Raw genomic sequence first — 15,154 nt, 5'->3', positions numbered from 1 at the left:
ACTGCCGGAGATCTTCCACATTCCGTGGCTGTACTACACACGCACTATGCCAACAACAGTATAGGGGTTGAAAAACATTATCCACAAATTATTTACGCTGAACAAGTCTGAATGGTATTTTCAACCACTTTAATATTGATGACCTCTCCTTTGGGGGGTCCTACACCCGATATTCCCACCAATCAGCTGTTAGCAGCTCCTAATATTTAAATAGGAGCGGATACCGGGCAGCGTCCACTAAGCTCTCTATGGAACTGAAGTGTTCTGGCTCCGTGCTGTTTACATCTGGCCTCTGCCAGCAATGCAACCAGATGACTGGTGGTGGCGCTACGTGTCGAATCCGCACCGATCGGGAATTGTTATCCTATCCCAATAAAAGAGAAACCTTTAAGTTTATGCAGCATAAGTTTACATTATATATATAAGAGATTATGACCAAGTATAATGGAAACAAGATATGATGGTCAGCACTTACCGACGTATGGTTGGTTTTCCTTGGAGAAAACGCATTGGAATAGGAACCAATAGAGGTTGTATTCAGGTCATCAGTGCTGAGGTTATCAAGCGTATCACTAAGGCCACTGCTAGCAGAACTGCTGTCATCCCAACTGAAAAAGAAGTCCATGCTGTTAGTGCTGCAGTACGGCAAACTGTCAGTGTACATTATCAAAATACTCCATCACATAATCACATCCATGGCTAAAAAAGATCTGCGAACAATACCACAAAACAAGTGTCACATGCCGTGTCTCAGCTGTCACTTTACATAAAGCTTAAGTAGTTGGAGGCTTGATACAGAGAAGTAGATTCATAGAGATAGAGCACTTAAAGATCTGTCCCGTGTTGCTGATTTTGCAGTCATTACACGCCTTGGCAACCACATACCGGATGTCCTTGGAAGACATGTTAGGCAGTGGTTTACCACCTGTGAAATTACCTTCAGGTAAAAAGCAAGATTTCCATTCAAAATGTTTTTTAATGCTCTTTAAGTGCTCAAAAAGCCCCCAAAACAATAGAGAGTATGTGACAAAGAAGTTTTTGACTATAAAAGTCTCAATCAGGCGGTACATTCCTCGGCAGCACTACATCACCGGCGCCCTTTATACACTAATGCTTGCACACAAGCCTAAAATACAGAATAAAAACCTGATCAATTCCAAGAACATTTCTAAATTGCCTACATTCATCAAATCCTTTGAATATGTACAGAAACCATTTGCTTTGTTGTCAAGGTCTCCTGAAAAGAGATAGCATTCATCTATCTGAGAAATGAGAGAGCTATTGAGTAAATGGGAATCCATCACTATGACATTGGTAAAAAGTAAGCGGTATGCACAGAAAAATGCTAACATATACCGTAGGTCTATAGAAGGCCATTTAATAAGTATACTGTGTGGGATCACACATTACATTAATACGCTCTATGCCATTACGCATTATTGTGAATTTATAGTAATTATCTCACTCTTTTTGGCACTTTACAATTGCTATACCCAAAGGATTCCTACTGTAAGTTAACTTGCACACTTTTTTCAGATGTTCTCACAGGTCACATATGAACCCAATACTACAAAACTAGTAGTGCTAACCAATGAGCCATTATAATTTCAATCTAATATATACAGTGTGGCTAAGTCAAGCATATAATTATTACTACGTTGATATCTGATCATACCTAAAAGGGTACAGGCTTACATGTGCGACCTAGTTTACACTTAGGGGTACTTACACACAGCGAGATCGCTACTGAGATCGCTGCTGAGTCACGTTTTTTGTGACCTCATTAGCGATCTCGCTGTGTGTGACACTGAGCAGCGATCTGGCCCCTGCTGTGAGGTCGCTGCTCGTTACACACAGTGCTGGTTCGTTTTATTATTGTTGCTCTCCCGCTGATAAGCACACATCGCTGTGTGTGACAGCGAGAGAGCAACAATCCTGAATGTGCAGGGAGCAGGAGCCGGCGTCTGACAGCCTGCGGTAAGCTGTAACCAAGGTAAACATCGGGTAACCAAGGTGGTTACCCGATATTTACCTTCGTTACCAGCCTCCGCAGCTTTCACGCTGCTAGTGCCGGCTCCTGCTCCCTGCACACGCTAAGCTAAGCAGTGTGCGCTGGTAACTAAGGTAAACATCGGGTAACCATACCCGATGTTTACCTTAGTTACCAGTGTCCGCAGCTTCCAGACGCCGGCTCCGTGCAAGCGCAGCGTCGCTTGCACGTCGCTGCTGGCTGGGGGCTGGTCACTGGTCGCTGGTGAGATCTGCCTGTTTGACAGCTCACCAGCGACCATGTAGCGATGCAGCAGCGATCCTGACCAGGTCAGATCGCTGTTCGGATCGCTGCTGCATTGCTAAAGTGTGAAGGTACCCTTAGGGCTGTGTGCAGATAGTGATCATGGCAGAAAGACGAACTGTTTGTGCAAGAGATATTAGAATAGTGTGGAGAATAAAATAGGTTTTTTATACTTTTGTTGCTGGGGGTTGACATGATGGAGTGGGCCCAATCACACTGCATTCAAACGGCCCCATAGGTACCACCTAATTTTAAACAGCCCCTAAAAGGTACAGCTGTAATACTTTTCTTTCGTATTAACTCATCCTTATCCATAAGACCAACGACAAAAAAGGTCAAGACAATCACAGAAAAAAAGATACTCTAAAACAACAAACAAACCTATAAACAATGGAAACTATGCCACAGCATTATACAAAATGAATAAGCTTTAGTAAATCATGATAAGCAAAACGACAAGAGATACAAGGAAAAGGTCCTACTGTGTACCTGGCTAGCCTCATCATAATGTAGCATCCCCCACCCCGACTGAGGAACCGGCACACATATAGCATCAGGGAAGGATGAGGCATTACAATGTGAGATGATGAACCTGTGGATGCCGGAGGTCTGGCTCCATCAGGGGTGAGCTCCTGAGCCAGCTGCTCCATCAAAGATAACATCTTTGGTTGGGTTTGGTTTGTGTGAATATTTAAAGCAACACTCCAGTAGTTTTTTTTTTTTTCAGCACTGGATTGGCGCTTTAAATTAAGCCCCATTCTCCCTGTCATATACCCACCTTTCAGTGTCTTCACCTATTACTGACGCTGCTCCGGTCCCATGGCACCATCTTGTGACTTTAGCTTCTGATTGGTTGTCACAAGAGCTCAATGCATCTTTATGAGGGCCAGAACGAGGCCAAAACGAGGTTCTCATAGAGTTACATTGATTTTTGACCTTCAACGTGTTCAATGAAACAGTGGAGCGCACTGGCAGGATACAAATCACCAAGACTAATGAGAGCGTCAGCGACAAGACGTGAAGCCTCTGGAAGGTGAGTATAAGACAGAGGTCAGGGGACTTAGATTTATAGCACCACTCCAGTGATGGAATAAAAAGAATAAACAAACACTGCAGTGGTGCTTTAACACACTCGTATGCGCATGCCCAGTGGTGGTGGTCCTGGTTGTGCATTACAGAACCTGGTAATTGCAGTTTGGTCTCATTTTTTTTATGCCTACATTATGTTGCTTATAGTTTGTTAATGAATGCACTATATGTTTCCAATTGGATTTACTTGATTTTGGGTGGATTGAAGCACTGTTTACTTGACAGTTCTCTCATCAATATATTAAAGTATTGTATTTGGGCTTTATATTTATTTGCACTTTGTATAGGCTTAACTTCAGGCTAGGCAGAATTACAATAGGACCTATTCTTTGTAGCACTTGTCAATGTTTTTTAAAAAATATTTCACATTTTGTGTATCATGATTTAATAAAGGTTATTCATTTTAGATAATGCAGTGGAATAGTTTCCCTTGTTAATAGGTTTTATTCATCCTTAACCTTTATGAAAAAGCATATTTCACAATGTATACGGTAAATATGACTTATTAAAGGGAATCCATCAAAAGGATCAACCCTTCTAAATCATCTATATGAACATGCAGATTTAAGGAAGCAGAATAAAATCATACCCTAATATCTGTGATCTGATGTCTTATTCCAGAGAAATCCACGTTTGTCTTATGTAAATAAGCTGTTAAGATCTATGGGCCAGATACTGATCTTATACTGGTAACGCCTTCTTTAATTTAAAATAAGCTCTGTCAGACCCGCAACACACATCCGTTTAATTTGTACGTGTGCGGTACGTATTTGCACGTACCGGAGACACGTACACTCGGAGACCCATGTTGTACTATGGTCGATGGCACACACACGTAAAATCACACGGAACGTGTGTCCGTGTGGTAAGTACGTGTGTGCGCTTTTCTACACGAACAACATGTCCGTTTTTGGCCGGCAGCACGCAGGCACGGACCCGCTAAAGTCTATGGGTCCGTGCCTGCACGGACTGCACACGGAGTATGTCCGTGTTCAGCAAGTTTCGTGCGTGTGTGTTTTTACACTAGCGATCTTTTTTTTTAAATTAAATTCAGTATACTTACCTTTTTTTCTGCTGTTCTCAGTCATACTTACATTGGCGCTCGGTTTTTCTCTGCCCCCGGCTCATACCGCTCCCCGATCACCAACGCGGCGAGGAACAGCTGTGCAAAGAATACGCGGCAACAATTACTTTGAAAATGCCGGCCGCTCATTAATCAGTCTCGTATTCCCTGCTTTCCCCACCCACCGGCGCCTATGATTGGTTGCAGTCAGACACGCCCCCCACGCTGAGTGACAGCTGTCTCACTGCACCCAATCACAGCAGCCGGTGGGCGTGTCTATACTGTGCAGTAAAATACATAAATAAATATTTAAAAAAACCGGCGTGCGGTCCCCTCCCATTTTAATACCAGCCAGATAAAGCCATGCGGCTGAAGGCTGGTATTCTCAGGATGGGGAGCCCCACGTTATGGGGAGCCCCCCAGCCTAACAATATCAGTCAGCAGCCGCCCAGAATTGCCGCATACATTATATGTGACAGTTCTGGGACTGTACCCGGCTCTTCCCGATTTGCCCTGGTGCGTTGGCAAATCGGGGTAATAAGGAGTTTTTGGCAGCCCATAGCTGCCAATAACTCCTAGATTAATCATGTCAGGCATCTCCCCGAGATACCTTCCATGATTAATCTGTAAGTGACAGTAAATAAACACACACACACCCGAAAAAATCCTTTATTAGAAATAAAAAACACAAACATATACCCTGGTTCACCACTTTAATAAGCCCGAAAAAGCCCTCCATGTCCGGCGTAATCCAGGATGGTCCAGCGTCCCTTCCAGCTCTGCTGCATGGAGGTGACCGGAGCTGCAGAAGACACAGCCACTCCTGTCAGCTCCACGCAGCTAATGAATGCAATAGCGCGATCAGCTGAGCTGTCACTGAGGTTACTCGCGGCCAACGCTGAATACAGCTGATCGCGCTATTGCCTTCATTAGCTGTGTGGAGCTGACAGGAGCGGCGGTGTCTTCTGCAGCTCCGGTCACCTCCATGCAGACGCTGGACCATCCTGGATTACGCCGGACATGGAGGGCTTTTTCGGGCTTATTAAAGTGGTGAACCAGGGTATATGTTTGTGTTTTTTATTTCTAATAAAGGATTTTTTCGGGTGTGTGTGTGTTTATTTACTGTCACTTACAGATTAATCATGGAAGGTATCTCGGGGAGACGCCTGACATGATTAATCTAGGAGTTATTGGCAGCTATGGGCTGCCAAAAACTCCTTATGTCCCCGATTTGCCAACGCACCAGGACAAATCGGGAACAGCCGGGTACAGTCCCATAACTGTCGCATATAATGTATGCGGCAACTCTGGGCGGCTGCTGACTGATATTGTTAGGCTGGGGGGCTCCCCATAACGGGGGGCTCCCCATCCTGAGAATACCAGCCTTCAGCCGTATGGCTTTATCTGGCTGGTATTAAAATGGGGGGGACCGCACGCCGTTTTTTTTAATTATTTATTTATTTTACTGCACAGTATAGACACGCCCACCGGCTGCTGTGATTGGGTGCAGTGAGACAGCTGTCACTCAGCGTGGGGGGCGTGTCTGGCTGCAACCAATCATAGGCGCCGGTAGGTGGGGAAAGCAGGGAATACGAGATTGATTAATGAGCAGCCGGCATTTTCAAAGTAATTGTTGCCACGTATTCTCTGCACAGCTGTACCTCGCCGCGCTGGTGATCGGGGAGCGGTAAGTATGAGAGAGGGCTGCTCACTTCAGTCACTCGGGGGATTAGCTGTCACTGGTGAATCCTTCACAGGTGACCGCTAATCAGTACGCGGCACACAGACAGAGCCGCGGCATGACAATGAAGTCGGGTGAAGTTCACCCGAGTTCATTCTCATCGCACAACTCTGTCTGCTGTCAGCCGACATGTATCAACGACATTGTGCAACACACAAACGGACATTCCACACGGACATTCCACGTACACATACACGGGCATTTTACACACAAACACGGACATTTTACACGTACACACGGCTCGCATACGCCATCACACGGATGCCATACGTACCGGAGAAACGCCCCAAAAAAACGGAACACGGACCCGAAAAACGGACCGTAAGACACGTACTTTTTTGCGGAAGTGTGTTTTAGGCCTCAAGGAGACCTGTGTCCAGTCCATAGATCTTAGCAGCTAATTTAGAGATTGAGAAAAATGTGGATTTCTTTGGAATGAGACATCAAATCACAGATATAAATATATCATATTATTTAAGCACAACTACAGCGATTTGAGTAGTGCTTTAAGTCTAAGTCCCCTTCCCCCATTCTTATACTTACCCCCCAGCAGCTTCATCCTTTTTCGGCGCTGCTCTGTTCCTGTGGTGCCATCTTCTGCCCGTAACTTCTGACTGGCCAGAAGTCAGAAGTTAGATCACAAGCGCTCAATATGAGTGAGAAGAAGAGCGAGAAAGAGGCCAGAACAAAGCTTTCATAGACTTTTAGTGATTTGTGACTTCCGATGCCCTCCATGAAATACTGGAACTGCCAGCAGGTCAAAAATCTCAGGAGACTGATCTGAACGACACTGGAAACAGATGAAGATGGTGAGTGTAAGCAGGGGGCAGGGGACTTATATTTAAAGCTCCACTCCAGCTATGAAATAAAGAAAAATGCTGGAGTGGTGTTTTAAATTTCTATGGCCTGCATGTCCATATAGACAGATTAGGAGTGCTGATCCTACTGATAGATGCCCTTTAATTGCTGGTGTCTTGAAAGCCCTGAAATACATATATGTCCTCCTTTAGCTTGTCAATTGGTTCAGCATAATCTGGCATGTGTGGTGCAAATCTTTTTAAAAAACAAAACATTATTTTTTGATATTCAGCCAGGAAATCAGTTTGCTCTATTTGTCAAGGTGTGGTCATACAGTTGTTTTAAAGTGAATTTGAATCTCTCGTTTTACCAACATGTTGTGATGTATTCATTTTTTATGATAAATTGGAGCCCAAAAAGTAGCAACCCGAAATTTGTATTATATTCTCCACCTTTAGCTATAGGTGATATCCGCGCATTGTATGCATTAAAATACAGCCATGGCCAAAATTGTTAGCACTCTTGAAACTGTTCCAGAAAACGAAATATTTCTTCAAGAAAATCTCACACTCCACTCAGCCCACCCAATGTTAGTCAATAAGGCAGAGCAGATCTGCGATTTTTTATTATACTGATTTGGCGTGACAAAACAATTGCAGCATGCTTTGATTGGCAGTGTGTATCGAATCACGCACACCCATGCAATTCTATGGGTGCATGTAAAACATTGGACTGCATTTGGATGTCATCTGAGTGGAGTCCAATATAAGCAGAGAAAGGCAATAGAGAAGATGGAGAGATTAATTAATTGAAACACAGAAGAATGACACTTGAACCGTGTTTGAGCTGAGTCTCATTAGTATATTGCATCCAATACTCTCGCAAGAACCTGGTAACAGATTCCCTTTAAAATTGTCGGGAGAAGGCACCCTTCAAATATGAAAGACCTGGAGCAGTTTGCAAAAGAAGAGTGGTCCAAAGGTATAAGAAGCTTCTTGATGGTTATAGGAAGCGATTAATTGTAGTTATTTATTCCATAAAGTGTGCAACCAAATATTACGCTTGTGTGGACCATTTTTGGGATTTTGTGTTAAATTATGTCCACTTTGCCTTTTTTGCCCTGTTTTTTTTTGTTGTTCCAATACACACAAAGAAAATAAAGAGGTATATAACAAAACAGTGTGTAATCTAAATAATTTTCTGGGAGAAATAGTTTATGTTCGGGAACAACTTCAAGGGTGCCAACACTTTCAGCCATGACTGTATTTATCTATCACTGCTTTCTCTCATATTCTTTGATAATACGGGTGAAGGCATTATAGTTCTGTTTAATACATCATGACCATAGTTCTGACGAGCTGTCTCACACAATGGACCATTAGTTGTATTCTCAAAGTAAGCTTATGAGAGCCTCAATGTTAGTCCCATATGCTTACAATGAGAAAGTGACTTCTAGTCCCCTAATGAAATGCTGTATGAGCTGGCTAGGATGAACTGAGGCCGCATGGTGCAATAAAGGATCGTTGCGGTGCTAGAAATGGCAAAAAGTGGTGATGAGTTAAGCGGGCTTTACACGCTACGACATCGCTAATGCGAAGTCCTTGGGATCACGGAATTTGTGACGCACATCCGGCCGCATTAGCGATGCCGTTGCGTGTGACACCTATGAGCGATTTTGCATCGTCGCAAAAACGTGCAAAATCGCTCATCAGTGATATGGGAGTCTATTCTCAAATATCGTTACTGCAGCAGTAACGAAGTTGTTCCTCGTTCCTGCGGCAGCACACATCGCTCCGTGTGACACCGCAGGAACGAGGAAGTTCTCCTTACCTGCCTCCCGGCTGCAGTGCGGAAGGAAGGAGGTGGGCGGGATGTTACGTCCCGCTCATCTCCGCCCCTCCGCTTCTTTTGGGCGGCGGTTCAGTGACGCTGCTGTGACATCGCTGAACGAACCGCCCCCTTAGAAAGGAGGTGGTTCGCCGGTCACAGCGACGTTGCAGAGCAGGTAAGTATGTGTGACAGGTCTGGGCGATGTTGTGCGACACGGGCAGCGATTTGCCCGTGTCGCACAACCGATGGGGCGGGAACGCACGCTAGCGATATCGGTACCAATATCGCAGCATGGAAAGTGGCCTTAAGTATTAACGCATACACTGTGCGCATATTACTGATGGAGGAGATAATTTAGAAAACACCGGACTGCCACTTTAAGCAAATTCAATAAAAGGTTAGAGCGGCCACATCTGTATAACATATAGTAGTACTGATAAGATTATTTAATATTTACAAAGAGACCAAGACACTAAACACACAGCACTAAATACTGTATATACCAATCATTTATCACAGTAAATATGACAAGGTAATAGTTGTATGTATATAAATCACAGTTAGGACCAAATTAAATTTCAGAAACTGAGAGTTATTTAATGAGCTAATGTTATGGTTCATTAAGTCCTACAGATTAGCTTAGAAAATGTCTGGACAGGAGTAAGATTCGAAGCTGAAAGGTTAGGACATAAATGACATAAAGCAAGGCTATCTGGGCAAATCCATGGCTTGTACAGGACAAGCTAAAAATATGTGCTTCTTCTAATCAATAGGTATACAAACTATTGAGAGGCCAATTCATCAATACAGTTTGTTAAACAAATTCACAGTGACACTACAAGTAAATTAAGAGGTCATAAAAGATATACAGAATCCTATGTTATACATGTTTTCCATTGATTTACACGCTTAACAAAAATAGAAACCCAAAATTTTTTTTGTTCCCATTTTTCATGAGCTGAAGACAAAGACCTAAGACTTTTCTTATGTACACAAATGGACTTTTTCTCTCAAATTTGTCTAAATCTGTGTTAGTGAGCACTTATCCTTTGTCGAGATAATCCATCCACCTCACAGGTGTGGCATATGGACATGCTGATTAGACAACATGATTATTGCACAGGTGTGCCTTTGGCTGGCCACAATAAAAGGCCACTCTAAAATGTGCAGTTTTATCACACAGCACAATGCCAGACATGTCGTAAGTTTTGAGGGTAGCGTGAAATTGGCATGCTGACTGCAGGAATGTCCACCAGAACTTTTGCAAGTGATTTGAATGTTCATTTCTCTACCATAAGCAGCATCCAAAAGCGTTTCAGAGAATTTGGCAGGACATACAGCTGGCCTCACCACTGTAGACCACATGTAATGCACCTTTGTTGCGGGTGATGCTTAACAGCATCAATCTTGTATTATTCCTGGGACTTGTGGCCCTGACAAGTCCAGACGTTACAGGGATAATATTGCTGGGTTTCTATCAGCTGTTAGCGCTGGGTGAGGCTATCTATATATATAATTGCCTTATTCTGTCTGTCTGTCTGTCTGTCTGTCATGCTCCGAAATTGTGTCCTTACGGTGACACAAAGCTGATTGGCCGCTGGGCTCGCCATGGCCCCGCCCCCCACACGGATTGGCCGCTTGCCCAGGCTGCGCCCCCACACGGATTGGCCAGCCGCTCGCCCAGGCTCCGCCCCCCCCACAGATTGGCCTCTCGCCCCGGCACCCTGCAGGCATTGGCAATTCGGCCACGCCACGCCCCGCCCCCCTCACGCAATGCACGCTAGCTCTGGCCCCGCCCCCCCCCGCGCATTCCCCGAACTGACACGGCTGTCACGGAGGTGAGTACTGTACTCCCTCCTCCCCCCGGCCCCCGCTCCCCGGCCCCCGCTCGCACGGGAGTGGTGTGGATACGTTGGTAACCATGCTCGCATGGTTACAAGCGCATCAAGGTCCTGCTGCCTGCTGCGGCAGAAGATCCACACGCACACACACAAACATACACACACATCAGATCACACTCACTCTCACACACACCTCACACACACCTCACACACACCTCACATCGCATCCACATACTCACAACATCCTGGGATATCGCTTGCTTCTCGGCCTCGATACTGTGCTGTTGTGACCTTCCAGGACCTGACGGAGGATCACATGGCCAGAGGCATGTGATATCTCCTGATGTTGTGAGTATGAGCGCCTAAGTGCGATATCGTCAGTGTCTGTGTGTGTGAGTGGATGCGATCGGGTGTGTGTGAGTGGATGCGATCGGGTGTGTGTGAGTGGATGCGATCGGGTGTGTGTGAGTGGATGCGATCGGGTGTGTGTGAGTGGATGCGATCGGGTGTGTGTGAGTGGATGCGATCGGGTGTCTGTGAGTGGATGCGATCGGGTGTGTGCGAGTGGATGCGATCGGGTGTGTGCGAGTGGATGCGATCGGGTGTGTGCGAGTGGATGCGATCGGGTGTGTGCGAGTGGATGCGATCGGGTGTGTGTGAGTGGATGCGATCGGGTGTGTGAGTGTCGGCAGAGGAGCACGGCGTGCTGGAGGAGGCTGGGAGCAGAGAGGCTGATCATGGGGAAGGCTGGGAGGAGAGAGGCTGATGCTGGGGGAGGCTGATGCTGGGGGAGGCTGGGACGAGGGAGGCTGATGCTGGTGGAGGCTGATGCTTGGGGAGGCTGATGCTGGGGGAGGCTGGAAGGAGAGAGGCTAATGCTGGTGGAGGCTGATGCTTGGGGAGGCTGATGCTGGGGGAGACTGGGAGGGGAAGGCTGATGCTGAGGGAGGCTGGGAGGAAGGAGGCTGGGAGGAGAGAGGCTGATCCTGGGGAAGGCTGGGAACGGGAGGCTGATGCTGAGGGAGGCTGGAAGGAGAGAGGCTGATGCTGGGGGAGGCTGGAAGGAGAGAGGCTGATGCTGGTGGAGGCTGATGCTTGGGGAGGCTGATGCTGGGGGAGACTGGGAGCGGAAGGCTGATGCTGAGGGAGGCTGGGAGGGGGAGGCTGGGAGGAAGGAGGCTGGGAGGAGAGAGGCTGATCCTGGGGAAGGCTGGGAAGAGGAGGCTGATGCTGAGGGAGGCTGGAAGGAGAGAGGCTGATGCTGGGGGAGGCTGGAAGGAGAGAGGCTGAGGCTGGGAGGAGAGAGGCTGATGCTGGGGAAGGCTGATGCTGAGGGAGGCTGGGAGGGGAAAGCTGATGCTGGGGAAGGCTGGGAGGAGAGAGGCTGATCCTGGGGAAGGCTGGGAGAGGGAGGCTGATGCTGGAGGAGGCTGGAAGGAGAGAGGCTGATGCTGGCGGAGGCTGATGCTGGGGGAGGCTGGAAGGAGAGAGGCTGATGCTGGTGGAGGCTGATGCTTGGGGAGGCTGGGAGAGGGAGGCTGATGCTGAGGGAGGCTGGGAGGAGGGAGGCTGGGAGAGGTAGGCTGAGAGAAGAGAGGCTGATGCACACACACACACACACACGCGCGCGCACTGCACAACACACCACACACACACACACACACACACACACACACACACACACTGGGAACCACAAACAACTGCCCTACACAGACACCCACACACACAGACAACGCTGGACACACACACAACACCCAACACACAAACACCGCGGCACACACAAATATACGCACATACCGCACAACACACACATTGCACAAAACATACCTCCCCCCAAAACACACCACACACACACAAACCGCGCAACACACACACAACGCTACACACACAGCGCTCCACAAACAACGCAACACACGCAACACACATACAACACCGCTCTCACCCCCCGTCACACCCAGACAACACCCAGAACATGTACAGCGCCTACACAAACACTTGGTAACTACACACAACAACATCTCTATATATATATATATATATATATAACAAAAATCATACATGAACTACACAATACGTAAATTCTAGAATACCCGATGCGTAGAATCGGGCCACCTTCTAGTTACTACATAAACACCTGAGAGCCAGTTCCCATTGCCAGTCAATAGTTCTGCTATTATTGTTTACACCTCTGAGTTCCTGTGTTTTGACCTGATTATTCCCTTCCTTACCTCGGTTTCACATTTGACTACCCACTCGTTTTATGATTCTGTTTTTCATGTGCCCTCCTGGATCTTACCTAACTACTGACTATCATTCTTGCCAGCTTGCGCCATGAAACAGGAGCTGACTCTGTGCCCCTTACCAGGGTTGACAACCTACTATTAAATTTTTCCTGGACAACCGAGCTAAAATTCATGCACAGTCCAAGTTTTTAGGGACATTTGCAATTAATAAAGCTACACCCCTTGATAAAACCACACTCTTGAGATGGAGATGTACAAAATAATACAGAGTAAGAGCAGATAATAAGGATTATAGCCAGCATAAATGATAGGAAAATTAGTATTGTGTAGTTTATATATACAGGGCAGGAGAAGTGGTACTGTGCAGTGTAATTATACAGGGCAGGAGAAGTTGTACTGTGCAGTGAATATATTATAAATTAATTGTAGCTGTGTACACACGTTCACTTACTCAGCAGAACAGCAAATAAAATGGTCACCGTTATACTCAATTTTGCACAAAAGTTCGCCGACTGTCATGGTGGTGTTGGGTGCTGTTCAGATTGCAGATTCTGAAACTTGCCTGGAGGTTTCTCTGGTGTCTGGTATCAACACAGGATGACTCAGGTATCGATCTGTTGTGTGCTGATCATAGGCAGGCTAGCAAAAGTTAATCTATGCTGGCCTGTTTGCTCCTTTGATCACATGTTGGGAGGAGGCCACATCTGCTCACCTCCTATTTATGCTGGTTGAAACCTTTCCCCCATGCCAGCTATAGTTTATTTTATGTTGGTCTGTGAAGTGTGGTTTCTCAGAATTACTGGTGAAAGTTCTCATTGCTTGGTGCAATTGTGGAGTTTATCCTTGTTGTTTTATACTTCCTTCCTGCTCTTATTTTTTCTCCAGAATGTCTTATTGTCTTTACCCTTGTATGTGCATGCTGTGAGACAGAGTTTTGGTTTTCCCTTGCCTCACTCCTGTCTCATCTCACTCTGGGAGAAGGGGTAGAGGGAATCAGATCAGGACTGGTCAGGAGCAGGGCCAGGAAGGAAACTCAGGCCTCTCCACCATCAGGAGTATCGCTGAAGTTAGGGATAGCATAGGGGCCCCTAACTTGAGGGTCAGCCAAGGAGCCCCGGTTCTCCACTTTCCCATAGTCATGTTGACAAACAGTTTAACATAACTGTATTTTTACTGCTATATACACTTCTGGACAGTGCTAGAAACTAAATGATACAGTTGCAGTAGCTTGTCGAAGTCTATCCTCAGAACTAAATATTTTGCTAATATTCTTAAAAACATATACATTTAAAAATATCATTGTGCTAACCACAAAAGCAAAATTTATGAGGAATAAGAACCTATTTCTATTCATTTTAGGCACACAGAATGAGGTAACACAATTACAACCTGGGAACAAAATATATGCAAAATTGTTACATAGTGTTATTGAACAATCATTTTACAAGACCATCTACAGTGTTCTATGCTACAGAATGGTAATGTATGCGAAAAAATTAGACAACATACAGATATTCAGTGTGACATACACATTGACTTGCATTGGCAAGTCTCAGACATTTTACGCGACCATACACATCATGCTGCAATTTCTCCCTCAGCCCGAATACAGATAAGGAAAATAGTCGCAGATGAGCACTGACTCATTAATTAATATTGGTTAATATTTGATAGTGTGTATCAAAGCAAAAGGTGGCTACTTTGAAGAACCTAGAATGTAAGACATATTTTCAGTTGTTTCACACTTTTTTGTTAAGTATTTCAGTTCACATGTGTTAATTCATAGTTTTGATGCCTTCAATGTGAATCTACAATTTTTGTGAGTCATGAAAATAAAGAAAACTCTTTGAATGAGAAGGTGTGTCCAAACTTTTGGTCTGTACTGTGTGTATATATATATTTATATATATATATATATATATATATATATATATATATATATATATATATATACACACAGTACAGACCAAATGTTTGGACACACCTTCTCATTCAAAGAGTTTTCTTTATTTTCATGACTCACAAAAATTGTAGATTCACATTGAAGGCATCAAAACTATGAATTAAAACATGTGGAATGAAATACTTAAAAAAAAAGTGTGAAACAACTGAAAATATGTCTTATATTCTAGGTTCTTCAAAGTAGCCACCTTTTGCTTTGATTACTGCTTTGCACATTCTTGGCATTCTCTTGATGAGCTTCAAGAGGTAGTAACCGGAAATGGTCTTCCAACAGTCTTGAAGGAGTTCCTAGAG

General features: G+C 45.2%; 1 protein-coding gene across 11 annotated transcripts in view; it reads right to left on the bottom strand.

Moving 5' to 3' along the window:
- The window catches only part of NAV3 (neuron navigator 3), a 1,060,193-nt gene that overhangs the window by 150,918 nt on the left and 894,121 nt on the right, over window positions 1-15,154 (bottom strand). For all 11 annotated transcript variants that reach the window (XM_075344930.1, XM_075344922.1, XM_075344924.1 and 8 more), the window contains one exon: window positions 476-608. In XM_075344930.1, coding sequence (XP_075201045.1) covers window positions 476-608 — 133 coding nt within the window. The remainder of the gene's footprint in view (window positions 1-475; window positions 609-15,154) is intronic.

Source organism: Anomaloglossus baeobatrachus, chromosome 4, assembly GCF_048569485.1.
Source record: "Anomaloglossus baeobatrachus isolate aAnoBae1 chromosome 4, aAnoBae1.hap1, whole genome shotgun sequence".
In the NCBI taxonomy this organism is placed as follows: domain Eukaryota; kingdom Metazoa; phylum Chordata; class Amphibia; order Anura; family Aromobatidae; genus Anomaloglossus; species Anomaloglossus baeobatrachus.
Note: the sequence above shows the minus strand (reverse complement) of the source record. Positions and strands in the feature narration are given on the sequence as shown.